The 27213-nt window shown below is 61.8% G+C and overlaps 3 protein-coding genes across 3 annotated transcripts; 2 read left to right on the top strand and 1 right to left on the bottom strand.

Moving 5' to 3' along the window:
* Window positions 1-737: 737 nt before the first annotated feature.
* Window positions 738-10626, top strand: LOXL3 (lysyl oxidase like 3). Its single transcript, XM_029958414.1, has 12 exons — window positions 738-812; window positions 1176-1387; window positions 4941-5160; window positions 5552-5732; window positions 6030-6184; window positions 7230-7385; window positions 7636-7798; window positions 8069-8312; window positions 8899-9014; window positions 9154-9290; window positions 9719-9830; window positions 10035-10626. Exons 2-12 carry the CDS (start codon window positions 1341-1343, stop codon window positions 10106-10108), a joined length of 1605 nt encoding a protein of 534 aa, XP_029814274.1. The 5' UTR covers window positions 738-812; window positions 1176-1340; the 3' UTR covers window positions 10109-10626.
* On the bottom strand, window positions 3533-17731 carry HTRA2 (HtrA serine peptidase 2). Its single transcript, XM_029958420.1, is given in 11 exon segments — window positions 3533-3543; window positions 5629-5634; window positions 12425-12638; window positions 12930-13025; window positions 15054-15123; window positions 15741-15849; window positions 16280-16312; window positions 16507-16672; window positions 16674-16699; window positions 16771-16975; window positions 17559-17731. Coding segments are annotated over 9 exon segments (1044 nt in total). The 3' UTR covers window positions 3533-3543; window positions 5629-5634; window positions 12425-12472.
* Window positions 17732-18376: 645 nt separating this feature from the next.
* Window positions 18377-26197, top strand: AUP1 (AUP1 lipid droplet regulating VLDL assembly factor). The gene is made up of 11 exons (XM_029958419.1): window positions 18377-18480; window positions 18603-18740; window positions 19194-19344; window positions 20495-20682; window positions 20795-20867; window positions 23431-23504; window positions 24375-24441; window positions 25011-25116; window positions 25473-25619; window positions 25771-25934; window positions 26087-26197. Exons 1-11 carry the CDS (start codon window positions 18377-18379, stop codon window positions 26177-26179), a joined length of 1305 nt encoding a protein of 434 aa, XP_029814279.1. The 3' UTR covers window positions 26180-26197.
* Window positions 26198-27213: the final 1016 nt, after the last annotated feature.

Here is a 27213-nt window from a genome sequence, read left to right as displayed (position 1 = left end):
TGTGCATGTGTGTGTGCATGTGTGTGTGTGCACATGTGTGCATGTGCATGTGTGTGTGCATGTTGTGTGTGCACGTGTGTGTGTGTGCACGTGTGTGTGGACATGTGTGTGTGTGCACGTGTGTGTGCACGTGTGTGTGTGTGCACGTGGGCGTGTGCATGTGTGTGTGTGCACATGTGTGCATGTGCATGTGTGTGTGCATGTTGTGTGTGCACGTGTGTGTGTGCATGTGTGTGTGTGTGTCTATGCACATGCAAAGTGGACTGGGAACTTGTGAATGTTTGGATGTGAGCTGCTGTGCAGGTGTGAGGGGCTGTTGCGGGGCTACACATGGCTTAGGGGGGCCAGTATGGTGGGCTCAGGTTGGTGTAGGCAGAGGTGTAGAGATGTAGTATGTGCAGGGCTGTTCAGAGCCCAGGACATAGGGCTTTATGCATGTTATGTGGGGCTCTATGATTGTCAGAGCAGCCCCTTGGGGAACTGGAGACTCCCCATTTGCAGATCTCCCACCCAGGGCTTTAGTCTTGGCATTTTGCTGGCCTCGCCTTTGTGCTGAGGGAGCCCCGGTCCAGCTGTGCACCCCCATGGTCCCTGGCTGTGCTCCTTGGGCACTTTCTCTGCTCCCTCACCCCGGCCCGTGTCTGGCAGGGCGGATCTGGCTAGACAACGTGAACTGTGCCGGAGGAGAGAAGAGCATCGGGGACTGCAAACACCGGGGCTGGGGCAACAGCGACTGCAGCCATGAGGAAGACGCGGGTGTCATCTGCAAGGATGAGCGCATCCCAGGCTTCAAGGACTCCAATGTCATTGAGGTGAGGAAGCTGATAGCCAGGGTGGGTAGCACCACGCTCCCACAGAGCATCCTGGATGGGTGCCTGGGTGTGGGGTGCTCTGGGCACTCTCCCTCATGGCGCAGGATCCCAAGGTGACGGGAGGCTTTCCTGGTTGTGCTCCCTGGAGGTGCACCTGGGGACCCAGGGTGATGAGGGGCATGGGCTACACAGGGTCGGGTCCTTGGCCACCCAGGGCCACTAGATGTGGCCGGCAGGGATGCAGGACCTGGCCATCCCTGTGCTTCACCCGTGACTGCATCCTCAGAGCACCCCTGGGAGTGGGCTGGCGGGAGCTGGGGCAGCGGGATGCAGTGTGAGCCGAGGCTGACCTGAGCCCTGCAGACAGAGCAGAGCCACGTGGAGGAGGTCCGCCTGCGGCCGGTGGTGTCGGGGGCGCGGCGGCAGCTGCCGGTGACAGAGGGCATCGTGGAGGTGCGCTACAAGGACAGCTGGGCACAGATCTGTGACGAGGGCTGGGACAGCCACAACAGCCGCGTCATCTGCGGCATGATGGGTTTCCCGGCTGAGAAGAAGGTCAACAGGAACTTCTACAAGTGAGTGGGGCCAGCAGGGAGTCCATGGAGGTGGGATGTTGGAGAATAGCCAGGGGCATGGGGCTGGGGGCACAGCTGGGGATGGTGCCAGGGACATGGGGCAGTGCTGGGGGGACAGTGCTTTTGGGTATTGTGGCTCCCCAGAATCCCTCCCATTCCTGCTGCTCTCCAGTCCGAGCGCCAGTTGGCCGTATGGGCACTCGCTAACCGAACCAGGAGTCCGTGGCATGGCTGGGGGGCTGTGGCTGCCCACCTGCCTCATGCCCTACTGCAGAGGCCACTCCAAGAGAGCAGCTTTTACTCCCTGGCAGTGGTGCAATATCATTTTCCTCTGATGCAGAGTGTGGGGGTTCCCATCCTGAGGGGAGGTTTGCAGTCAAGGCAGGCTGGGATACTCCAGCAGCACTGTGGCCTGGGTGAGGGGCAGGGACACGCTGTCACAGCGGTGCCCAGCGTGGTGCCTGGTGCTGGGTGTGCCCTGACCAGGCAGCTCTAGTGTTGCTCTGCAGGCGGCTGAAGCGAGCAGCCAGGATGAAGGGCCGGAGCCCGAGGCCAGGCAGCAGGTAAGGGGCTGGGGTGCCCCATCTGCTGAGCTGTGGTGGAGCTGGGCTGCCGGGCCCCACCGGTCTCTGCCGTCAGAATGGATCCTGGCACAAACAGATCTGGACGGAGCAGACTGAGGGCCTGGGCTGTGCTGGCCCAGTAAGACAAATCCCACCCTGGGTTACCTGCCTGTGTGTGCTGGGCTCCCCAGTTCCCCACGAGAGACGATCTCTCTCCCAGGCTGGCCATGCCTCAAGTAGAGCCGTTCCCATGCTGCACACCAGGCAGGAGTCCTGGCACAGAGTGAGCAGGATGCCCTGGGAGTGGTGGAGAGGGCTGCAGCATCCTGTGCTGCAGCCCTGTGAGGAGCAGGAGGCCTCGGAGCAGAGCTGTCTCTCCTGGTGGATGGGGAGGGAGGGCTGTGGAAATGGGCTGCTTTCTGCAGAAAGCAGCAGTGGGGAAGCTGGAAAGGCTGCACACCCCTCCATTCCCTGGGGGGTGGGCTGGCAGGGGCACCAGAGCCCTTGCTCAGCAGTGCTGGGCACCAGCGGGATGGGCACAGCGTGGCAGTGCCTGCCCCGAGTGCCACATCTGCTCAGGGTCTCTTGCATCCTCTGCCTATTCGATCTTGCTGGCTTTCTGCCAGACCCAGGGAATGGTCTGGCTGCCTTTTCCCTCCATCCCTGAATCCTGCTGCTGGGTTTGGTGGTGGGTGCAGTGAGATGGAGCCCATTCTCTTGGGGCTGTGGAATGGCACCTCTCTTGCCTGAGCCCACTGCCGCATGGAGATGTTGCACTGCCCCCAGCACATGGCCTTGCTCCTGTCCCACCACCTTCCCTGGTGCCCTACAGCCATTGCATGCTCTTCATTGTGACCCTTCCCATGCCTGTGTCACCAACAGCCACCCTTGCCAGCTCCTGCAGCTGCTGATGGGAATCCAGGCAGGATCAGTCCATGGGGTCTCCTCAAACCCCCCCTGCAGGTCCTGCTTGCTGCAATGTGCTGTTTCCTGGGTGGTTTGGTGCTGACTGCCCCTTTCCCAGTGAGCGGGTCCTTCCCCTGCAGCACTGGTCAAAATGCTTTGTGATTCCATGAGGTTGCCATTGGCTCCCATCCCTCTGCCCAGAGCAGGAGCTGGTTCTGGAAACCCACACACTGCTTTGCAGAGGCTGATCAATTTGGGGCTGTGCAGCCACAGTGATACGTGGGGCACAGGCTAATCCAGGCTGGAAGGGACGCTGGGGNCATGAGGTTGCCATTGGCTCCCATCCCTCTGCCCAGAGCAGGAGCTGGTTCTGGAAACCCACGCACTGCTTTGCAGAGGCTGATCAATTTGGGGCTGTGCAGCCACAGTGACACGTGGGGCACAGGCTAATCCAGGCTGGAAGGGACGCTGGGGAGTCCTGGTCCAACTCACTGCGTGGAGCAGGGCTGGCTATGGGTCAGCCCAGAACCTTATCCAGCTGATTTTTTAAATCTTCCAAGGATGGAGATCCTGCAGCCCTGTGGCCTCTGCTCCAATGCAATACAGCCCTCACGGGGAAAAGGTTTTCCTTACCCCGAGCCTGAACCTTACATTTCCAGTCACGCCTGTTTTCTCTTGTGCTCTTCCCTCTGCACTGGAAGAGCCAAGCAGCCCCTCACAGGTGAGGGTCAGCTGCTGCAGTGCCCCTGACCCACAGCAACCCCGACTGGAGCAGCCCGTGCCCCCCTCCCCCTGCCACCCCGCTGTCCTGCTGCTCCCCCCGGTCCTCGTACTGTGTACGTGATGTCTTCTTGTCCTGGGGACCCAGAACCAGGTTCAGGATCCAGATGTGGCTTCCTGAATGTGAATGGGCTGATGCCCTCCAGCCATCTGAATCCCAATTCCCAGCAGGCCCGTGCTGTGTCCTGGGGCTCGCTGGGCTGTGCAGGCTGACACCAACCTGCTGCTGGGCTGTGGGGCCAGTGGCCAGGCTTGATTTTGCCTGGTCCCTGAGGGTGTCAGTCCCCTGCCCTGCTTTGGGCCACTTTGCTCTTCATTCCTTGTGGGCTCTGGGGTTTTGGCTCTGTTGTCTGAGGAAAGCAAAGTATTTGAGGATGTTGGGACCACATCTACACTGTGTGTGCGCTGGGCCCTGGGCACCCTCCTCTTCCCAGAGGAAAGCTTGGCCAGAGCTTGGCCTGTGCCTGGACTGCTCCCTCCGCTGGCAGCAGGTTCTTGCCAGGCTGCAGCCCCTGTGGCCCCGGGGTGAGCACTCACCTCCTGTACCACTTGCTTGCTGCTGCTTGCCAGGTGTCCTGCTCCCCGGGGGCACGGTGCAGTGAGGGTGTCTGGTGTCTGGATGAGGACACAGAGACACCTCACTCACACCCGACAGATCAAATCGTGGCTGCTGATGTTTGATCTGCTGTGTGACAAGGCAGCGCGGGATGTGGCTGCATCCAGCTCAGTTTCCCTGTGGAATGTGTGCAGGAAACTGCATCATTGCTGCAGAGGGCAGCTGTATCACACTGCTGGCAGCACATGATGCTGTTGCACCCATGTGTGACATGAAGGGGATGCACATGAGTCTCTCTGTGGGCCAAGGTGCCCAGTTCAGCCCCAGTGAAGCCAGGGCAGGCCGTGCTCCCTGTGTCACTGCTGCTGGCAGAAGTGACACCTTAGGCCCTGGGCTCTGTGATGGTTGTTTTCTGTTTTCCAGGCTGGCCTCCAAATCTCAGCCTAAACAAAAACACAGGGAGGACGTAGGGCCCAAGAAGAGGTAAATGGCTCCAGTGGAGAGCCTGAGAGCCAAGAGCCCCATGCAGTCCCACCAGAGCCTGTGTGTCCCCATGCGTGTTCCTGTGCTGCTGGGGATGTGGGACAGGCAGTTGGTGAGGGGTGGGTGCCTGGCCAGCACTACATGTCACCCTGGAGATGGTAAAAGGGGCACAAGCAGCGCATGCAGCCGCAGGCAGGGTGGCTGGTGACACTTCCACTGCCACTGGCCTCACTGGCTGTGGCTCAGGGCTCCTCCCTCCTTGCAGGCTCTTCACAGAGCGGCAGCAGCTCAACTACCGCCTGCACTCAGTGTCATGCACGGGGACAGAGGTGCATCTCTCCATGTGCACCTTCGAGTTCTACCGAGGCAATGCCTCGGCTGCCTGCAGGGCCGGGATGCCCGCCGTCGTCAGCTGCCTGCCCGGGCCCCTCTTCGCTGCTGGGAATGCCCACAAGAAGAAACAGCGCCAGCAGCAGCAAGGCCAGGTGAGCCCTGTGGAGGGGGGGAACAAGTCCTGTGGTGGCCCAGAGCCAGACACTGCTCCATGTCTGGGCTCTGTCCCAGGCTGCACTCCAGACTGGGTGTGTGGGTCCCTGGGTAACTGGCTCCAGAGCATGAGGTGGGGCTGGTGTCCTGTCCCTGTTCATCCCAGGAGTCCAGGCCAGCCCTGTGCTGTGCCATGCCGTGCTGTGCCATGCCGTGCTGTGCCATGCCGTGCTGTGCCATGCTGTGCTGTGCCATGCTGTGCTGTGCCATGCCGTGCAATCAGCACCACGCCATTCGTGCTGTGCCACGCTGGCTGTGCTGTGCCCCGCCGTGCCATCGGCACCACAGCGTTCGCACTGTCCCACACCACCCTGTCCCCGCTCCCCACAGCCCCGGATCCGGCTGAAGGGCGGCGCGAGGGTCGGCGAGGGCCGTGTCGAGGTGCTCAAGAGCAGCGAGTGGGGCACGATCTGTGACGACCGCTGGAACCTGCTGTCGGCCAGCGTGGTGTGCCGGGAGCTGGGCTTCGGCAGCGCCAAGGAGGCCCTCACCGGGGCACGCATGGGCCAAGGTGAGGGTGCCGGGCCAGAGGGGCCAACATCCCCTCCTGGGGCTGCAGATGAGGCACTTCTCTGGGCTCTGCTGGGCTGGGGGCAGCCACGGCTGGGCTTGTCCCGTGGGCACTGGGCTGCTGGATGCACGTGGAGCATCCTGAGGGGACCATGGCCCCTCAACTGCACTGCCCCAGGCAGGAGCTGTGGAGGCTTGAGTGCACCAAGCCCCTCGGGCATGCTGAGTGGCCGTGGGGACAGGGAGGCCCCAGTCATCCCCGTGTCATGGGGTCCTGAGTCCTGCTCACCCCTGACAGGGACGGGACCCATCCACCTTAACGAGGTGCAGTGCCAGGGCACCGAGAAGTCTCTCTGGAGCTGCCCCTTCAGGAACATCACGCAGGAGGACTGCAAGCACACGGAGGACGCAGCTGTCCGCTGCAACATCCCCTACATGGGCTACGAGAACCTGGTGCGCACCACGGGGGGCTCTTGGCAGTGGGACCCCAGAGTGGGGAGCTGAGGGAGACCCATGGGATTCACTTTAGAGGGGCCCCTCGTCTCTCCTCCTCTGCACCCCATACATTTCTCTCTGCCCTTGGGGGCTCAGGGATTTTGTGGGTGGGAGTCTCAGGCATCCCTATGAGGGGGAGTTAGAGGGGACCCTGCAGGGGACTTTGGGCAGTGTGAGGGGTGATGTGGGGCAGCTGCTCCCTGCTGCTCTCCCTGCTGCCAGCCTGTGCCCACTCCCCAGCAGAAACATCAGAAAAAAAATCTCTGTGGGCAACCAAGAGAGATTTTTTTACCTGTGATGAAACCAGCAAATGAAGCTGTCTGTTCTCATTTGCCCTGGCCCATCGTTTCATCCAGTTTGAGCTTTTAATGATTTTTAACTCTCTCATACCTGTCATTTCTGAAATGATACCATTTCAAAATGAACTGTTTTTCCTGCTCTGTTGAGACAATTCCCAAACTCACAACCAATTCCCTTTCCCCCAGTCTGCCAGTCTCAGCAAGTTCCCTGCTGCCCAAAGCTGTGCATTGCTCTGCTCAGTTCCTGGTTGCCCCCTCCCCGTGTGCCTGAAGCCCCTGGCCCAGGGCCCGCCAGGCACCACAGCATAGCCCTGGCTGCGTCACTGCACCAGTCCTGGGAGCATCACCCGTAATGGTGATGATGCTGCCACTGCCTCTCTCTGCAGATTCGGCTGAGCGGGGGCCGGAGCCGCTTCGAGGGGCGGGTCGAGGTGGCGGTGGGGGCTGGCGACAGGGACCAGCCCCGCTGGGGTCTGGTCTGCGGCGAAGGCTGGGGTACGCTGGAGGCGATGGTGGCCTGTCGCCAGCTGGGTCTGGGATTCGCTAACCACGGCTTGCAAGTAGGTGCCGGCACCAGCTTGGCCAGGGCAGCCAGCAGCCACCACCACTGCTCACGGGGCTGGGGACAGGGCCGGACAGGCTGGGGATGGGCGGGAGGTGGCACGCACAGGGTGCCTGCTCACGGCCCCAGGCCTTCCCCGCAGATCCGCCTGGCCGGCGGGAGGACGGTGTTCGAGGGCCGCGTGGAGGTGAAGCGAGGCAGTAAGTGGGGCACGGTCTGCAGCGATGGCTGGACCACAAAGGAGGCCATGGTGGCCTGTCGTCAGCTCGGCCTGGGCTACTCCCTGCATGCGGTGACGGTAGGTGCCAGCGGGGAGGCCCCCGGTGATGCCCTGGTGAGCACAGACACCGGCGCTCCCTGGACAGCTCTGGGGCTGTCTGGGGACAGAGGCACATGGCCACTCCATGCTGCAGGACAGGACCCTTGTGGGCAGCCTGGGGCATAGGTAGGGCTGTGCATGGTGGGGGTCTGGCTGCAGCCTGGGCGTGAGCGAATCGGGGCAACCGGGCCTCCAGCCATGCCACCCACCCTGCCTGGCCCCTCCTCAGGAGACGTGGTACTGGGACGCCAGCAACGTGACAGAGATGGTCATGAGCGGGGTGAAGTGCGCCGGCCACGAGATGTCCCTGAGCCACTGCCAGCACCACGGCACCAGCCTGAGCTGCAGGAACACGGGCACGCGCTTCGCCGCGGGCATCATCTGCTCCGAGAGTGAGCGGCCACGGGGGCTGCGGGCAATGGGGGCTGTGAGTGGTGGGGTCTGTGGGCAATGGGGGCTGTGGATGACAGTCCTGTGGGGCCAGGGATGCAGCTAAAGAGGCTGCAGGCAGTGGGGTTTGCAGATGAAGGCGCTGCAGGGTCAGCCCGTGCCCGGCGGATGGGGCCGCGTCCCCCCCGGCCAGCTCAACCCTGGCAGCACTGGGCACTGCCCTGTCCCCACTGAGCAGTGGGGCCTGTCCCAGAGCAGCTGCCTTTCCCCAGCTGCCTCCGACCTGCTGCTGCACGCGCCACTGGTGCAGGAGACGGCCTACATCGAGGACCGGCCGCTGCACATGCTGTACTGCGCCGCCGAGGAGAACTGCCTCTCCAGCTCGGCCCGCCTGGCCAACTGGCCCTATGGGCACCGCCGCCTGCTCCGCTTCTCCTCCCAGATCCACAACCACGGCCGTGCCGACTTCCGCCCCAAGGCTGGCCGGCACTCCTGGGTCTGGCACGAGTGCCACCGGTGCGTGTGTGGCGCAGGCAGAGACAGGGCGTGGGCAGGGACAGCTTGGGTGGGACGGGGAGAGGGTGATGGTGCTGCTGCAATGGGCTGAGTGAGGGTGACACTGGACAAGGGTGATGCTGGGCAGGGGTGACACTGAGGGAGGGTGACACTGTGTAAGTGTGACACCGAGTGAGAGTGATGCTGGGTGAGGGTAACGCTGGGTGAGGCTGACGCTGAGTGAGGTACCATTGCTGCCCCTTGTTTGGCTCAGGGCTGTCCCTGAAGGAGCAGTGTTGGGGCTGGAGGCCTCATAGTGGGCAGGGACAGGGCTGTAGGCTGGGCCCTGTGGCTGAGCCCTCTGCTTGCCTGGGCCATCTGGCTGGGGACAGCTGTGTCCGCTCCCAGGGCAGGACAGAGCTCTGCCCAAACTCACAGTGCTACGGCCTCGGAGCAGGGGCTGGGGGGACCTTCCTGGTGGTGAGGGGCCAGGCCCTCACCCAGGTGGTGTGGGGGGTTGACACAGGGCAGAGCAAGTCTCCTGTCTGCCCTGGGGGTCTCTGCCTCTGCCAGGTTCCAGTCATCAGGCACTGGCTCGCTCCCACAGGCACTACCACAGCATGGACATCTTCACCCACTACGACATCCTGACGCCCAACGGCACCAAGGTGGCTGAGGGACACAAGGCCAGCTTCTGCCTGGAGGACACCGAGTGCGAGGAAGGTGAGTGACACAGGACCCTGCAGCACCGTCCCTGCCCGTGTCCCTCTCACAAGGCTGCTGGGGCCAGACTGGGTGGGCATCACAGGGGCTACAGAAGGGAGCTGCAGCAGGGATGAGCTGCATCTCCTCCTGCCTGCAGATGTGGCCAAGCGGTACGAGTGTGCCAACTTCGGGGAGCAGGGCATCACTGTGGGCTGCTGGGACCTGTACCGGCATGACATCGACTGCCAGTGGATCGACATCACTGACGTCAAGCCAGGCAACTACATCCTGCAGGTGCTGGACCTGAGCCGCCCCGGCCCCTCCTGCCACCCTACCGTGTGCACCCCTACCCTCTGCCCCTACGCCCCAGATCTCCACATGCCCCAGCAACCTGACCCTCTCTCCCACTGGCACTGGCTGGGGCTGGCAGGTGTGCTGCTGTAGGACAGTGCCTGTCCTCATGCCCACAGACATGCAGGGCTGCTTAGACAGGCTTCTGCATGAGTTTTCCAGCTCTGAGCAGTGCTGCTCATGGGCACACGGTGCACAGGGACAGAGCCACCCCAGCACAGTGGCTCCTCGGAGCCCTCAGCACATCCAGGGCAGCTGGGGAGACACATCCTGTGGGGCTGGGGCACAGGGCTCATGTCCTGAGCACAGCTCCACTGAGGTTGGGAAGGTGTGGGACAGGGGGCTGTGCCCTCACTGTCAGTGCCCCACAGGTTGTGATCAACCCCAACTTCGAGGTGGCAGAAAGTGATTTCACCAACAACGCCATGAAATGCAACTGCAAGTACGACGGGCACCGCATCTGGGTGCACAGCTGCCACATCGGTAACGCCCAGGACACGGCCCAGGGGCGAGGGCACGCGGGCAGGGCTGCCCTGGGAGAAGGGCAGCAATGTGGCTGCAGGAGGCAGTGGGGATGGGGGTGGGCAGGGTCTGAGGCTCTGTGGGCAGCTCTTGTGGGAGGGGAGGTGCTGGCAGGACGGGTCACCTGCAGCACCAGAGCTGACAGCTCTTTCTCTCTGCCCACAGGAGATGCACTCAGCGAGGAGGCCAACAAGCGGTTTGAGCAGTACCCAGGTCAGCTCAACAACCAGATTTCATAGGGGCCCGGACCCCAGAGAGATGGGCATCTCCCTCCCTCACCCCGTACGGGTGGGAGGAAGCCCCTGGGGGCTGGCAGGGAGGCCTCTTGCCCGGCACTGCTGCTGCTGGGGACTGCCCAGGACTTGCCACCGGCTGCCCTTCCCCACCTTGGGGGGCTGGTGCTGGAGGCACCGACACCTGCACCTCCCAGCCCGGGGCCGCCACCCCAACCACTGGCCAGAAGACCGTGCCCACGTTCCCTGGGCTGCGGCACACGGGTACGGTCTGGGAGGTCCTGCACCCCCCACCGCTCCAGTCCTTCCCATTCCAGCAGTACCCCACCTCCCACTCCTCCCTTTCAGCCCTGGTTCCTCTCACTCCACATCCCTCCCCACAGCTCAACCCCTGCGCTGGTCCCAGGACCCACCCTCCATGCAGGGACCCATTCCCCTGCCTGGCCTCAGGAGCCCCTGGTCCACAGGGATGGTGAGGGTACCCCTGGCTCACAGCGCTGCCCAGGGGTGGCTCATACCCCATCTCTCAGTTGTAATTTTATTTTCTCTATAAAGTTGTTAGTTCTATTTCCCAGTGGCTGCTGGCACTTCTCTGCCCCGCATGGCACAGCTCGTGCTGCAGGGCTGGTTGGCACACTCTGGCACAGAGCGTGGGAGCATCCCCTGGCCCAGCCCCTGCACCCCCTTGGATGGTGGAGTGAGGCAGTCCCCCTGTCCACACAGTGCTGGCCCCACAGCAGCCCCCTGCCTGCACCCCCCTCAACCAGGTTCCCCCGCTCTGGGAGAAGCCCGAGCGGGCGAGAGGAAGGGGCCAGCAGCAGTGTCGGGGGAACTGAGGGGTCACTCTGGCACAGCTGGGGTGTGGTGAAGTGCTGGTTCCCCTGCACCAGATCCAGGGCAAATGTTATCAAGCAGAAATCCCACCCTGGGGCTGTGACCCATGAGGCTGGGGGCTCATGACAGAGGGGCTGTCTCGACTTGTGTGGGAGCAGAGCCTGGCAGGGCCAAGACATGCTGGGCAGGGACACTTGGACATGACACAAGGGCCAAGGGAGGCACAGCCCAGCTCTCAGACCTCAGCCCCGTGCTCTGGTCGTGCCTGCAGCACACGAGTTGTGGGGACAGCAGGCGCTGCCCCCGAGCCCGGGAGGAGGAGGAGGAGAGGGGCAGGCCTTGGCTGGGGCCCTGGAACGCGCTGCGGTCAGCGCAGCCGGAGCAGCTATGCCAGACACGCCGCGATTTCCCCCGCGCCGGCGGCGCTGGCCGGGGCAGCGAATTCCTCCGGCGAGGCCGGGGCTGCTGAAAGGACGCCTGTTCTCGGGGCAGGGGAGCGCCTGGGGGCAGGAGCGGAGCCCCCGAGGAACTGTGCTTCTTTCATCTCCCAAAGTAACAGCCGGGGCCCGGAGCCCCGTCCCGGGCAGGGCCTGGCCCGACACCCGCATTCCTGCCATCGCACCGGGCCGGACGCGGCCCTTCCGGGCTGCCCTCGCCCAGAGCCGTCCTCCCGCCGCCCGCGAGGCAGAGGGGGATCTTCCAGGAAGGCAAGGAACGGCTGGAGCTGCTCCTTCCCAGAAGGGCCGGCCAGGCAGCTGCACAGCACAGGGACGGGCCCAGCTGTCCCCAGGGGCCGGGTGTGTGTGGGAGCGGACACTGGGCTGGGTGGGACAGGCAGAGCCCCGGCCCAGCTTCCACCCTCGGCCCTCCCGAACATCAGGGCCAGGAGACGCTGCCTCGGCCACGGCAAAGTCCAGCATCAACACCCCTTTCACCATGGCCTGGAACGCTGCTGCGTGGGAGGGGACGTGGGCACAGACCTCGGAATGCTCACAGAGCTCCCAGCAGAAGCGATGTGACCGGCTGAACACGGCACAGCCACAGCAACATGGAGCAGCTCGGCTGCACTCCGGGGAAGAACTGCCGGTCCCAGAGCTGCTCCAGGGCTGCTCTCACCACAGAGGGGCTGCATGAAGCTTGACAGCTGCCAGGCTGGTACAGATGGAGGAGTGAGATCCCAGCTGCGTGGGTACTGAGCAGGTGGCAGGACACCACTAACGCTGAGGAGGTCCCTGGAGGCACAGCCAGCTCTGCTCCACCTGGAAGGTCTTGTGTGAGGACTGACAGGAGGGGCAGGGTCCCACGCGGCCCGGCCTCCACCAGGCAACTGCTGCTGTTGTGAGAAGGTGATGTGGCATGGAGGCCCCTAGAAAAGTGCTTTATTTTGAGTACAGAGGGAAACTGCTGCACCACAAGTCACCCAAGCACCGGGCTGGGCCCCTCTCCTGGCTCCTTCCAGCCCTGCATGAGCTCTCAGGCCCTGCCTGGCTGGCACAGACACAGCTCAGTCCTGCTCTCAGCCCCGGGCGGTCCCCGCTATTCCGTCGCCTCAGGCACGACGCTCAGCAGCAGCGTGTCGTGGCCACGGCGCACCAGCATGGCCAGGTTCTGCTGCGTCCGCACCGCCTCGTACACGTCCTCGGCGCGCCGCGACGCCGCCCCATTGATCTCCAGCACCACGTCACCGGCCTTCAGCCCAGCCCTGCGGGGAGAACACGGATGGAGCACAAAGTGGGCAAAGCAGCCACTCAGCTTCATCAGCCCTGAAGGATGGAGGGGCAGGCACAGGAGCCTTGGGCCGTGGCACCAGGTGTTCCTCCAGCCACGCTGGTACCTCAGCCAATGGGGACATCCAGCCTGGGCAAGGGTGCCCAGGTGGTTTCTGCTGCAAGGCCCAAGCCCTACTGCTCTGGAGCAAAACACATGGAGCTAAACACATCCCCCCTGGCACAGCTGCTCCCTCGCACGTCCCGAGGCACAGGGCAGCACTTACTGATGGGCCGGGGAGCCGATGATCACCTTGTGGATCAGCACACCGTAGGACACGTCGGGGAAGCTGGGGTCACGCAGCTTCAGCTCCGCCAGGATGCTGCATAGTGGGAATTGGCATCAGGGATGGAGCTGGAAGCAGAGCAGGGCTCCCACCCCACCCCAGCTGCACAGGCTCAGAGACCAGACACAGAACCTCCCCTCCTGTGTCCCTGCACACTGCTGTGTACAAGCACAGCTGCCAGCCCCAAACACCACCACCACTCTGTCAAAAGAAGAGGACAAGAGTCCCAGTGGCGCCAGGGAGAGCTGGAAACTACTGGAGCAGCTGCCATCTGGATCAGAGTTGTGGTGATGCATGTCCCCACCTCACATCGCTCTTCCCCGTGTCAGACCCACCCCTCCCCTGCTGCAGTTTCCCTTCTCTGCCCTGGTTGGGCAGGACACACAACACAAGCCATGCCCCTCTTCCTGCCAGACCTGTCACCAGAGCTCTACCCACATCTTTCCTCTGGAATCTAGAGACTAAATAATCCCAGTTCCTCCAACTTTCTCACAGATTTTAAGTTTTCTAAACCAAGCTTAAACTCTGCATCTCTCACAGCTCCACTTCGGACTCTCCCCAATATCTTCTCGTCCCTCCTGAATGTATCCAGAAGTGGATGCAGCACTCCAGACTGCATCCAGACTGAAGAACAGCATTCTTCCCTCAAACACCGCAGTGGCTCTGATCCCTACAGCCTCAGACACTCACAGTCTCTGCCCAGCTCTGCTCCCACCAGGTCCCTGCTCAGCCAGTCAGGGCTCCTCATATGGCAGTGGTCCGTGCAGAGCTCTACAGCACTGTCCCACAGCTCAGTGCAAGCTGCCATCCCTTCCTGACAGAACAACAGGGTCTGCACCGTGCTCAACACAGAGCTTCCCCTTCCTGTGCCAGGGAAAGGTTCTGGCCTTTGCAATGAGCGTGTTCAGACCAGTCATCCTTTTCCAAGGCAAGCAATCCCTTCTTGGAAGACCTTCCCCCTGGAGACAAAGAAGCCTCACAGTCAGGTGGTTTCCCTGGACCGGCTCGCTGGCTGTGCGGAAGCTGGACCCGCTTCCCAGGAGCCACGTCTGACGCATTTCACGCTGCTTCCTCACAGACCCTGTCCCGCAGCGTGCCCAGGGAAGCAGGAGGCTGGGTTCCCACATTCCTTGGGTTCTGCCGAGTACCAGCACCATCTACTGGGCACCCACCGCGGCTGCCGGCAGTGCTGGCTGTGCCCCCACCACCCCCTTCAGGGGACACAGAGCACCTGCTCCTCCCTTTGAGGCCAGGCAGGAGCCCCAGAGGCTGCTCGTGGCACCCATGCGTGCAGGCAGCCCACAGACCCAACCAGCCCACGGGAGTCACGAGAGCTTTAGGAGGGCAGAGCATGGCCCTGAAAAGTGTTTGCCCAGCATGGCACAACACCACCCCCAGCAACGTGCTGAGCCCCACAAGGCAGCTGAAGGTCACCTAAAGGTGGCTGCAAGAGCCAAGGAACGGGAGCAGCTGGTGTCCTTGAGAACTGTTCCCAGAGGTGAGAGTGCAGGTCCTGTTCGCTCCTGACATGGGTCCTTCATGGACTCACAAAATCGTTTGGGTTAGAAAAGATCTTTAAGATCAAATCCAACTGCTTCCCCCCAGAACTGCCAAGACCACCACTGACCATGTCCCCAAGTGCCACATCCACAGGGCTGTTAAATCCCTCCTGGGATGGGGTCTCCCCTCCTGCCCTGGGCAGCTGTGCCAGGGCTGGACAGCCCTTTCCAGGAAGGAATTTTCCCACTATCCAACCCAAACCTCCCCTGGCACAGCCTGAGGCTTTTTCCTCTCATCCTGTTGCTTGTTCCCCAGGAGCAGAGCCCGACCTGGCTGCACCCCTCCTGTCAGGAAGTTGTAGAGAGCCAGAAGGTCCCCCAGCAAGCCTCGTTAGACCAGTCTGTAGTCTAACCACAACGTGAGGACAAAGAGATTCAGGACTGAAAGTTTAAGCTGTGAAGACAGTCCTACCAAAACCAGGCACCTTCAGTTAGTTGGGAAGATCCCATTACATGCCTGCCCCAACAGGACCAGTCTTTTGGCCCCCGAGCTCAGGACAGGCACCTGGGAGTGAGGGTCAGCATCATCACCCCGATGTACCGGCGCTTCGTCTCTGCATTGCCAAACCAAGAGCCTGCCGAAGGAAAGGACACGGAATGTCATGGCTGCAAAACAGAGACACACTCAGAACAGCGCTGGGCTGAGCCCCACAGCCCTCAGGGCAGGTAGTGTGTGCAGAGCCATTCCCAGTCCCCGCAACAGCTCAGTCCAGCTCGTGGTACCAGGGAAAGTGTTACAGGTGTTGCACTTTGCACTGACTTTGCTTCCCCAGTTTGTCATTTTTTTGACTGAGAATGTCCCTCCCTGGCATCACAGGAGAACCAGACAGAAGTCTGCCTTAAATAATTCTCACACACAGGGGCACAGAAAGGGGCAGCATTCCACATGGCCAAATGAAGGACTTGTCCTCTACACTACCACTGAATCCTACACCTGGACTTCCACTGCACACCAGATGCAGGTTACTTAGGACATCTGACCTGCAGCAGAGGCAGGCAGCTGTAGGTAGGGCAGCAGCAGCAGCACAGCCTTCCAGTGGCACAGGAGAATTTCATGCCAGATGGGACCCCAAAGGCTCCTTCTCCTGCCCTCCTTGCCCTCATGTGGAAGAAAGGCTTGGAGCCCAGCTGTGCCAGAGCTTCTCTCTCTCATCCTGCTCCCCAGCACCCGAGCAGGGAGGCTCCCACTCACTCTTGCGCTGCTCCTCCCTTTGCAGGAACTTCCGGAGCCGGTCGGAGGGGATGGCAAAGGAGATGCCCGATGTCACCTTCATGGTGTTCACCCCAATCACCTCGCCATCCTGCAGGGAAAGGGCACTGGGATACCCAGCCTGGGTCACTGTGGAGAGCAGGGGAACTACTGCACCAGCCTGAGGTCCCAGCTGCGTGCCCACCCCTTCCCAGGCTGCTGCTCCTGTGTCCTGCCTGACCCTGCCAAGGTCGGGCAGGGCCCAGGGGCTGAGCCCACCCAGCTCTTCACTCTGCCCAACCAGCACCAGCCATGCCTCACTGGGCAGGGCTCAGCTCCACCAGAGTTCCATCGGCTCTGGCTCCCTCAGATGCTGCACAGGGTTCCCATGCCAGGCTGAATCCTCCTCCTCACAGGGAGCCTGAAGGACTCACAGGCCCTCCCTCCTGGCACCCACAAGCGCTCCCGTAGAGGGGCACAGAGTGAGGGGCACACAGCACATCTCTACCCCAGCCAGCAAGGGGACAAGCAGCAGGACTCACCAGGTTGACGAGGGGGCCCCCGGAGTTCCCAAACTGCAGCAGAGGAGAGAGAGCGAGCAGACCATGAGAACCCCTGGCAGCAATGGCAGGAGGCCGATCCCAGGAACTGGGTCAGGCTGATCCCAGAGTGCCCGGGTGACCGGCCAGAACCCCCTCAGCTCCCATTGCTCCGTGTGAGCCCCCTCCTCCCCCAGCCCCCACAGCCCTGCCCAGCCCCACGCCCTTACATCGATGGCGGCGTCGGTCTGGATGTACTCCATGTCGGAGGCGGCCAGGCCCAGCTCGCGGCTGCCGCGCTGCGCCGAGCTCACGATGCCCGAGGTGATGGTGTTCTGCAGCGCGAAGGGGCTGCCCCATGGCCACCACGACTCGCCCTTGCGCACCTCGGCGAGCGGCCAGCGGCAGCGTGGGCAGCGGGTGCTGTGGGGAGCAGGACGGTGAGCAGGAGGGGAGAAGGGAGGGTCCCCACGTCCCCACACCGTGACACACACCTTGGGCTTGATCTTGATGGTGGCGATGTCGGCCACCTGGTCCACGTCCTGCACCACGGCGTCGTACTGCTCGCCGCTCGCCAGCTTCACCCGCACGCGCCGCCGGTTGGCCACCACGTGTGCGTTGGTGACGATGAGCCCGTCCGGGGACACCAGGAACCCCGAGCCGTTGGAGATGGGCACGTCCCGGCCCAGAAAGGGGTGCCTGCGAGGGGGGCACAGGTCAGGATGGGTGGCAGGGACCCTGTGGGGTCTGGTGGGGACTCCAGGGAGGGCAGGTGGGGCCACACAGATGGGTAGGGCTGGGAAGCAGCGGGGAACAGTGAGGATGTCTGGGCAGCAGCTTTTCCCATTGTGAGGCAGAGGGTGTGACACCGGACACAGGTGTGACCAGGCTGGAGGGCAAAGCTGCTGCCCTGAGATGCTCCGAGAGGCTGGAGGTGCTGGATGGTGAGATTATGGAGTGCAAAGGGAAATAAATGCAAAGCGGTGCTCCTGAGGCAAAGTGACAGAGCAGCCTGAAAGGCAGCTCTGCTCGACGGTCCCGGAGGACAAGGAGGTGGCAGCGGTGGATGGCAGCCGTGTGTCCCCGTGGCGTGTCCCCGTGTGCCAGCTGCGTGCACGGGCAGCGGGACCGTGTCGGTCTCTCCCGTGGCACTTGGGGGACCCCACTGGGACGCCGTGTCCGGTTCAGGGACACAGATCAGGGCGGCTGCAGGAGAGCCCGGCGGAGGCTGCACTGCGCAGGGAAGCGGGGATCCCTTCCGCGGACCGCCCGATGCCGGCACCTGCCCACGATCTCCACGTAGACCAGCGCGGGTGCCGTTTTCTCCACCACGTCGGCGATGAAGTTGAAGGCGGCGCGGGGCGAGGCGGGCGGCGGAGCGGGCGGCGGGGGGGGGCACGGCTTGCGTTCAGCGCGGGCCGCAAACGGCGCTCCGGGCCCACAGACAGCCACCATGCGCCGGCCGCTCCCGCGCCCACTGCCGCGCCAGCGCCGCCCCCAGCGGGGGCCGGCGGGAGAAGGGGTGGGGGCGGGGGCGGTGGCGGAGGAGGCTCGGCCCCCGGTTGAGTTGCTCGGCACCACCGCAACGGCTACGGGCGGAAAGCGGGACCAGAGGGACACGCACTTCTCCCGCGCCGCCGCCCCATGAACTGCCGCTTGCCGAGCGGAAGGCCCCGCCCGCCGGGGCGAGGCCGGCGAGGGGCACGCCGGGGAGCTGTAGTCCTGTGGGCGGGCCCTGGTGGGAGCTGCCCTCCGCCGCGGGGCACGCCGGGCAGTTTCTAGTCCCGCTGGGATCTGTGGGCTGACCGCCAACGAGAGGCGCCGGTAACCGGTAGCGCCGGCGGGCAGCGGCAGAGCGGGGCTGGTCCACTGTCAGAGCCGCTTTCCTCGGGCCCGCCGGAGCGGCCGTCAGGGCGAGGGAGCGCGGCGCGCGGTGCAGGCTGGCAAGGCGGCGCGCTCCCAGCGGTGCCCCGCGCGGGCCGGGCGCGCGGGCCGCGGGCAAGATGGGCGGCGGGTGTGGGGCGGCAGGAGCGGGCGGCGCGGCGGGATGTGAGCCGGCCCGCGGCCCCGGGCCCGAGCGGCTCTTTCGATATCGCACCGATGAGCGCCCGCCGGGCCCGCGGGCCGGGGGCTCCCGGGTGTCGCGCGGGCGGGGCCCGCGGGCGGGACAAAGTGTCTTGCGGAAGCCCCGGGGGAAGGTCGGGGTGAAGCCGTGGGGCACCGGGGATGCCTCGGGTGGGCTGCGAAGGCTCCTTAGGGGTCTTCGGGGGACCCTGGGGCTCGTTCCGGCCGCGCTCAGCGGCCTGCGCCGCTCTCTGCCCGGCAGGTTCCCGACCGATGGGTTTCTGCTCCTGGCCCTGTTGCTCTACGCGCCCGTGGGGCTCTGCCTGCTTGTCCTCCGCCTTTTCATCGGTGTCCACGTGTTCCTGGTCAGCTGTGCCCTGCCCGACAGCGTCTTGCGCCGGTGCGTGATCCCGGGGGGCCCCGGCTGCTGCCCGGGGCGGGGTGCAGGGCGGGAGGGCGGCCCCGGCTCCTCGGGGTCCCGGCCCGGGGGGCTTGGTTGAGGCATGGGGCTGTGGGGAGCTGTGCTATCGAGACTTATTGTTCCTAGGAGCCCTGGAGGTGCTTCTTCTGCCAAGCCCAGAGCTGGCGGTCACCTCTGGAGGGCTCAGGAACTGGTCTGGAGCGTGTGGATCAGCTGGGTGTGCTGCTCAGGAGTTCAGCGAGCACTTGATGCCCCGTGTTCCAGTCCTAGCCACAGCCTCCCAACAATTCCTGCCCCAGATGTGCCGTTTCCATTTGGTCTCGGTGTTCTTTGCGCAGCCACCAGAATTCCCAGTTCCCCCCGTCTGTTGGATGTGTCACCAGCAGCGGCTCTGATGGCAGGACTTGAGGCAGGCCCTTGTCTCCCTCTCAGGTTTATTGTCCGTGTGATGTGCTCCGTGCTGGGGCTGCTGGTGCGGCAGAACGACCCGCGGCTGCGCGGGGCCGGCGCCAAGGTCTTCATCGCCAACCACGTCACCCCCTTCGACCACAACGTCGTCAGCCTGCTCACCTCCTGCAACACGGTGAGGGCTCCTCCCTGGGGGCAGGGCACGGGAAGTGCTGCCCAGATTTGGTGTTGGTGTGGTCACAGAAACGTAGGATGTTCAGGGCTGAAAAGACTTTAAAACCCATTCAGTCCCACCCCCTGCCATAGGCAGAGACACCTTCCATTAGACCAGGTTGCTTCAAGCTGTGTCCAGCCTGGCCTGGGACACTTCTAGGGATGGGGCAACCACAGCTTGTCTGGGCAACCTGTGCCAGGGCCTCACCACCTTCACAGAGAAGAGTTTTTTCCTAATATCCAGCCTAAATTTTCACTGCTACAGTCATATCCATTACTCCTTGTCCTATCATTCCAGTCCCCGATGCAGAGTCCCTCTCTGGCTTCCCTTTAGGCCCTTTCAGATCCTGGAAGGTTCTCCAGTTCTGAGTTACTAACCCAGGGTTGCACAAGCCTTGGGGTGTTTTCTGTGGCTCAGTTTCTCTCTTGGGCGCTGCGTGAAAAAACGGAACAGAGTGAAGAGGAGCAGGAGTAGTTACAGTGGGTGTTGATTTTGGTGGAAGAGCAGGTAGATCCCAGCAGCTGTTCCCTTCTCTGGCCTTTTGGATCAGGGGGTCAGGGACAGGGCTGGTTGTGGGGTTTCCCTCAGCACTGGATGCTGTTTTGGGGGGGGCAGCCAGGTGCATGGAGGGTGCTCTGTGTCCATGTTGCTCGGGCTGTTCTGGGCTGTCCGTGCTTTCCTCTAAAATTCCCTGTGTGGAGTTCCTGAGTCAGCAGGCTCTGGGTGGATCTCGTGTCCTGCACAGCCATTGATTTGCCCCTGACCTGGAGAGGAGAGACTCCTGGAAGCAGTGTGTGTCCTGCCAAGTGTGTCAGGGACTGCTGTAGAGAACACAAGGAACACTGGCATGGGGGAGTCTGTGTCTCTGGCAGACAGGGTACAGTCTGAACTGAAAGTCTGGAATCTGATTCCTGTGGAGTCAGGGCTGGAGCAGGTCCTGAGGCCTGGCAGTAACATGTTCTCTGCCACCAGTGCTGCTGGCTCCCAGGTGCCCCTCAGCCCCAGAGGGGATTTTGCCGATGAGCATGAACCTTGTCTTCTTTTTCACTTGGGAAGATGACTGGGAGGGCTGGGCAGGGCAGTTTCCTCCTCACTCCTGTTTTTCCTGCAGCCTGCACTGAATGGTGCCCCAGGGTTCATCTGCTGGTCCAGGGGATTCATGGAGCTGGGAGTGATGGGCAGCAGGGCAGAGCTGGTGGATTCCCTGAAGGAATACTCGTCCCAGCGAGGGAACCCACCGCTGCTGCTGTTCCCGGAGGAGGCGGCCACCAACGGCCGGGCCGGGCTGCTCCGCTTCAGGTGCGGGAATTCCCAATTCCCACGGGGGGTGGCTGGGGGTGGCTCCAGGGAGCCAGCATTCCTGCAGTGGGGTGGCTTCAAGGTCATTCACTGCAGAATTCCTCCCTTCCAGCTCCTGGCCCTTCTCCATCCTGGATGTTGTGCAGCCCGTTGCCCTGCAGGTCCGGAGGCCGTTGGTGGCGGTGGTGAGTTGGGGACGCAGGGATGGGGTGAGGGGTGGGTGCTGTGCCGGGCTCTGGGTGCTACCATTCATCCTGCTCCTGCTCTGGAGCCTGTGGTGTGGCCTGGCCTCGTGTCCCGGGACCAACTGCTCGGAACTGATGCTGTTCCCAAGTGCCTTTCCCGGGAACTTGGCCCACTCAGTACTCCCCTAGTTACACTGACCAGTGTGACAGACATTTGGTGGCCCGGCTGGCTGTCATTGTGCCACTGGTTTCCATGGCCAGTGCTATGTCCTCTCCCCTTGGTGAGCTCCTTGCTGTGAAAGACCAGCTCCTGCCCTCGGGGCAGGGCTGATGTGCCAGAGGTCGTGCAGGCTCTGGAGGCTCACCCTGGGCACAGCCCCAGGGACATGGTGCAAGAGCAACCCCAGACAAGGGGCAAAGTTCACAGTGGCAACAGCAGTGCTGCAGAAGGGATTGCAGGGAAACTGATCCCAGGCTTTGCTGAATTTCTCATTTCTTGATGTCAGTTTTGGGTCTGCTTGGTTAAAAGACCCTGAACTGTTATATTTTTCTGACACTTGAGTTGGTTCTTTGTTCTGTATCTCTCTAGAACATCAGGGCACAATGGGCAGAGTCAAAGGCACTTCCCAGCAGGTCGCAGAATGTGGTGCCCACACTAAGGCAGCAGCAGGTGTTTGAGGGTGAGACTCTGCCAGGGATTCATGTTCCCCCCGTGCTGGCTGGGGCTTTGGCAGCACTGAGGTCTCCAGTTGTGAGGTTCAGGTTAGTGAGTGGCAGAATCCGGGTTATAACTGATCCAGTGACCACGGAGAGCTGCCAGGCACAGCTGTCCCTTGTGGGTCTGCTGTGTCTGTAGGAGAAAGCACAGGAATCCCTGGCGGGGAGAGGAGTCAGCTGGATGTGTGCAGGGATGGGAACTGCAGCAATGCTCGGTGAAGCTTTGGTCACTCCTGCCAGGGCAGGGGGACTGAAACAGAGTTCAGGGAGGCCACAAGCATGAGGAGAACCCAAAGAGCAGCACTTATAGTTACTTAACTCAGTCAGCTCCAGAGAAAGGAAGCAGTGAGGCTGTGGAATGGATTGGGGTGACTGTGGATATGTGGCTGTGGATGGCTGTGGGGGGCTGCTGCACACTGGGGAAGAGGCTTAGGAGTGGAGAGTGGTTGTTTTGTTGTGATAATGCCCACAGCAGGCTCTACAGGGCCTGCCACTGAATGCTGGTACTGCACAGGTTCTGTCCTGGGTTTTCCAGCAGTGAGGACACCATGTTTTTGAATGACCACTCCAGAGATATGGGAGAGCTCTTCTGTTCTGGACGGTTTATAGGGAATCACTTATGCTTTTTGGGGTTTGGCTCTTCTGAGAAGTTCTGAGATGTCATAAGTTGTGTGTTTGTCTGTGCATCCCTTCCCTCGTGCATGTTACAGGGAACAGCATGTCTGTGTGGAGGTGCTGGTTACAGTCACTTCTTGGCTCAGGTTTTGTCTCCAGAGGCTGAGCAGGACTTTGTACTTTCTGCACATTGGCTGAGTAAATTGTGGTGGATTTCTGGTGTGATTTTAAATCATCAGAAAATTTGAGGACTGGAGATGTGGTACTTCAAGTGGTTCAATCAGCGCTTTACAGAAAGCTTTCTTACAGACTTGTGTGATATCTATCAGACACTGGGCTGAGCAAACCGCCAAATTTGGAGTGAAGAATTTTCTCCAGCTCTGGTTGCCTGGAATGGTGCAGGAGCATGTTGTTCTGTGGCACAGGCAGCATAACTGAAATCTAGCTCTGGGCATCACTACAGGCACTTGGGTTTGGGGTTCTGAAATGTGTTTACCCAGGAGATGAGGTTTCTCTGATTCTCCCATGGCTGAGCTTTGTGTGCTTTACCCAGTTACAGCTCCTCTTCCCAGTCTGTGGGACAAACCAGGCATGAGCCTGTCTGAGAATCACAGAGTCAATGGGATGGGAAAAGACCTCTGAGACCTCCGAGTCCAACCATTCCCCCAGCACTGCCAAGGCCACCACTGACCATGTCCCCAAGTGCCACATCCACATGGCTGTTAAATCCTCACAGGGCTGGGGACTCCACCACTGCCCTGGGCAGCCCTTTCCAGGAGGAATTTTCCCAATATCCAACCTAAACCTCCCCTGACACAGCTTGAAGCTATTTCCTTCGTCCTGTCACTTACAGGAGAGCTTACAGGAGTTGGAACATCACCAGCAGCTGTTCCCACCACGATGAGGAGGGATTGTTCATGGTTCTGGGGGAGTGTTAGTAGGTCTTCAGGCGTTTTTGGTGCTTTCTGCAGGCATAGTCTAGCAGGGAATGGGGGGTTACTGAGGGAAAGCCTTGCTGCTGTCTTAGTGGAAGGAAAAGGTGACTGCGAACAGTGAAAACTGGTGATGACTAATGATGAACCTGCCCTGGGGCTTGCCCTGTGTGCACTGGGTTTGCTGTTCCCGCTTTCCCAGTTCTCCACCTCTGCCCACATATCCCTGACTCGCTGCCTGCCTGGCTCCCGGCAGCTCCTGTTCTGTGTGTGGGATCTCACTGTGCTCTCTTCCCCAGAGCGTGGCCGACTCCTCCTGGATCACGGAGCTGCTCTGGACCTTCTTCGTTCCCTTCACAGTATATCAAGTAAGGTACTATGTCTCTCTTTTCTGTTTGGGGCAGGGTTGGGGTTGAGTGGGGCCCTGACGTGTCTGTGGCAGTACGAGATCCCTTGGTCTGTGCTGATGGCACCCTCCCTGAGTGCCTCAGCAGGGCTGTGGTTGGCACCATTTGGGTCTGGCCAGGTCCAGCTCCTGGACCTGCCCCTGGCTACTGTGCTGTGTTGGGAAAGGAGAGGAATCTGTCTCTCCAGGCTTTTAGGTCAAGTTTCCGGGTGTATTTTTAAAGCTGCTTTGCAGTGATTTACTCCAGGGGTGATTCCCTCAGGCAGCACCAGCTGCAATTCCTCAGGAGCTGCAGGGGTGGTCCAGGGGGGTGGTGCAGGAGTCGTCCAGACCCTGGCCCTGGGCCCAGGAGAGCCCGGTCTGGCTGAGTAGCTCTGGTGTCATAAGGGTTCCTAGGCAGTGGAAGGGGCTGGGAGTCAAATGCAGGGGTTGAGGTATTTCAGCAAAGAAAAGCCTTGTGCTGTAGCTTTCCCTGGCCGTATCTGCCTGGAGTCTGGGTGACCTGTTTTCTACTCCCATGTAAATGGCCGTGGCTCCTCACTGGGGCCCTTCTGGGAGCTGTAGGAGATCCTTCACCTGTTAGGTGTGAGAGCTAACAGAGCTCCAGTGAGCCAGTTCTGTCTCCTGAGCTGAGCCATGCCCTGGGTTTGGGAGTGGGTGTTGGGGTTTGATGGTCTGGTGGGGAGAGGTGTGGGGTGGGCAGGGGATGTGGAGTTGGGGCTGTGCCCGGCACAACTGCTCCCAGCAGGTGCTGGCCCCAAGGGCCATTCCCCATGGGGCTGGCTCCAAGGGCTGCTTCTGGCGGGGCTGGATCCATGTGCTGTTGTCCCCGCTCAGGTGGATGCCGTCTGTCCCCAGGCGAGCGGACGAGCCGAGTGAGGACTTTGCGCTCCGAGTTCAGGAGGTAGGAGAGTGATGTGGGAGAGGGCTGTAGGACTGGTGCAGTTGAGGATGAGCACAGAGGAGAGCAGAGGGCAGGCAGAGTTGCAGAGGGCATTTCTGCATATGTTTGTGTGATGGGAGCTCTAGCCCATATTTATTGCCCCTTACAGGTACTCGATTTTTCCATGGCCTATTTGCCACCCCCCACTTAGCCTTTCCACAGTTATCAGGACTCTCTCCACTTTAGGCCTTTCACTCCCCTTTCCTGATGCCACAAATCAAATAAAGAAATTGTTTCTCCACCCTTCCTATATGTTCTGGGTACTTCACAGCTCCTGTACCAAAGATCTCGTATCTCCCCATCAGCCCGTTTTGGCAGGATGATACTGCTGCTCCTGCTCCTTCATGTGCTCCCTGCCACACTGAAATGCATCCCTGAGGCCGTGGAGAAATCGATTCCCAGCCCTCTTGCCCTTGCTGTAGCTCCATGCAAGCCTGCCCCCCTGACACGCTCCCCGGCACGGGGGGGCTGCCTGGGCAGCGTGTTGTGCGTCCTGTATGTGTTGTGTGACTCCTCTCTGCATTGCGCAGCTCTTGGCCATGGAGCTGGGTGTGGTATCCACACGGATCACCGCCGCCGACAGGACTGAGCACATGAAGAGGCTGCGGCACACGTCACGGCTGCCCTCTGCCCCAGGTGGGTGTCCGGGGAGGGGGCCTGTGGAGCCCTGGGGGTGTCCTGGCTGTGGAACTGCCACCTGGGCTTGCCTGTGTGGGGGCCTCAGTCTGCTCTCAGTGACAAATGCATGGAGTGGGAGGAAGAGGAGGACCAGGAATGTTGGGGCGCTCCCTGGGAGAGGGGCTGCCGGTGTGCTCTGGTCTGGGGGCTGTGCTTGGCAGGGGGGGAGGGAGGGGCCCACACTCCTGGACACAGACATGGGGGGTGTGGGCAGGGGGTCCAGCTTTCACGTCACACCAGTTTGTACTAACGCAGGGCTGGTGCAGCTGACAGGCCTTTAGTCACCCTCCTGTGCCCACTTCTTTCTCCTGCAGCCTCGAGTCAGCGCCTGGTAGCCCAGCCCAGGGTGCCCCCCCACCTGCCTGGAGGTGCTCCTGAGGACATGCAGGTTGTGGCCATGGCACAGCAGGTCAAGGAGGTGCTGCCTCACGTGCCCCTGGAGGTCATCAGGACAGACCTGGGTGAGCAGTGCTGGGGTGTCAGGAGGGACGCAGGGGGACCTTCTGTGGTGTGTGGGACTTGAAAGCAGAAACCTTGTCCCTGTTGCACTGGAGCACAGTGGCAGCCAGGATGGAGCATCCAGATCTCTAAGGGATCCCTTTGTCCCTGCAGCCCAGACCAACTGTGTGGACACCACGATTGCCAACTTGCTGGAGGGGAGAGTTTCCTTCTTCCCTGAGAGTCAGGAGGCTGGTACTGACCTGCCTACCCTGTCTACCTCCCAGGCTGCAGCTGCTTCTGGCATCCAGGGCTCCGTGGCTGCGCCTTCTGCCAAGGTACTGTGGGCTTGTGCATCTCCCTGATCTGGTGGCTTGTGTTCAGGACTAGCCAGGGGCATGGAGCACTGACCTGATGTGCCAGGCCTTCCAGAGCCAAGGAGGCTCCTGCTTTGTCTGTCTCCTGACGGCTCCTGTGCTTTCTCTTCCAGACAGCTACAAAGCAGTTTGCCAAGTCCCCCGTGGAGCGTCACCTGTCCTTGCAGGAGCGGAAACGAGCCTTGTACGACTATGCCAGGAGGTGAGAGCACCCCAGGGCTCCCCTGCCAGGGCCCTCACGACTCCCCCTGCCCAAGCCCCCAAGCCATGGCCCCAACAGCACCCGAGATGCCCCAGGCTGTGCCAGCTAGGTGGTTCCCAGCCCCTCCTACCCCCAGTCCCAGCGCAGGGCTGTGGGAGGGGGGCAGGTGATTGTCACCTTTCCAAGCGTGCGGCCCTGTGTCATTCCTGGGAAGTGCTCTGTGCTCGTAACTACTGCCAGGCCTCTGGTTTTGGGGGCTGAGGGGTTGGAGCTGCTTTTCCAGAAGCACTGAGGAACAGAGCTGAGCACAACCAGCCTCACTAGGCTTCTCGATGTGACTCGTGTCTGGCTGTCAGGATCCCCTGTGGGACTGGGTTTTTCTGAGGTCACACTGGCGCCCTGGCACCCTCGGTGTGGGCAGGACATTCCTGTTTGGCACCATGGACAGCGCAGTTACCTCCGGTGTGAGGGAACAGGGAGCAACCTGTGCGGGATTTTGATGAGGCAAATCCTGGAACAAGTGGCCAGCTCTGGTGACTGGTTGTTGTTTTAGAATGATACAGAAAACTGAGAATGAGTTTGAGGGGAAGTTAAGTGTGCCTGCACTTGTTGGGCACTGAATGGCTGGGGCTGTGCTGAGGGAACCATCCTGCCAAGAAACCCTAACTGGGAAACCTCATCCTGACAGCCAGGCAGGGGCCTGCTGGGGAGCAGGGGCTGGTGTGAGTGGGGCCAGTGTGGGTGGTCCCTGCAGCCCCTTGCAGGCCTTGCTTGGTCCGTGCTCCGTCGGGCTTGTCCCCAGCAGGGACAGTATCTGCCCTGTGGCTCTCCTGGAGCAGCTCCGGCCACTGTCTCCTGTTTCCATGGGCTCCAGGCGAGCTTGGAACGGAACCGGAGCCAAGGTGCAGCCGGGGAGCGCACGGCCCTGGGGCACTGCAGTGTGAGGGTCACTCCCACTGTCTGGCCCTTCAGGTCCCGGTCCCGGTCCCTTGGGGTCGCCACCGCTCTCTGGCGGCCCCTCCCCGGGCAGGCTCGCGG

The sequence above is a fragment of the Manacus vitellinus genome, unplaced genomic scaffold (genome assembly GCF_001715985.3).
Source record: "Manacus vitellinus isolate BGI_N305 unplaced genomic scaffold, ASM171598v3 scaffold_151_pilon, whole genome shotgun sequence".
NCBI classification, from domain to species: Eukaryota; Metazoa; Chordata; class Aves; order Passeriformes; family Pipridae; genus Manacus; species Manacus vitellinus.
The sequence above is the reverse complement of the archived record's forward strand: the minus strand, read 5'-3'. Positions and strand labels throughout refer to the sequence as shown.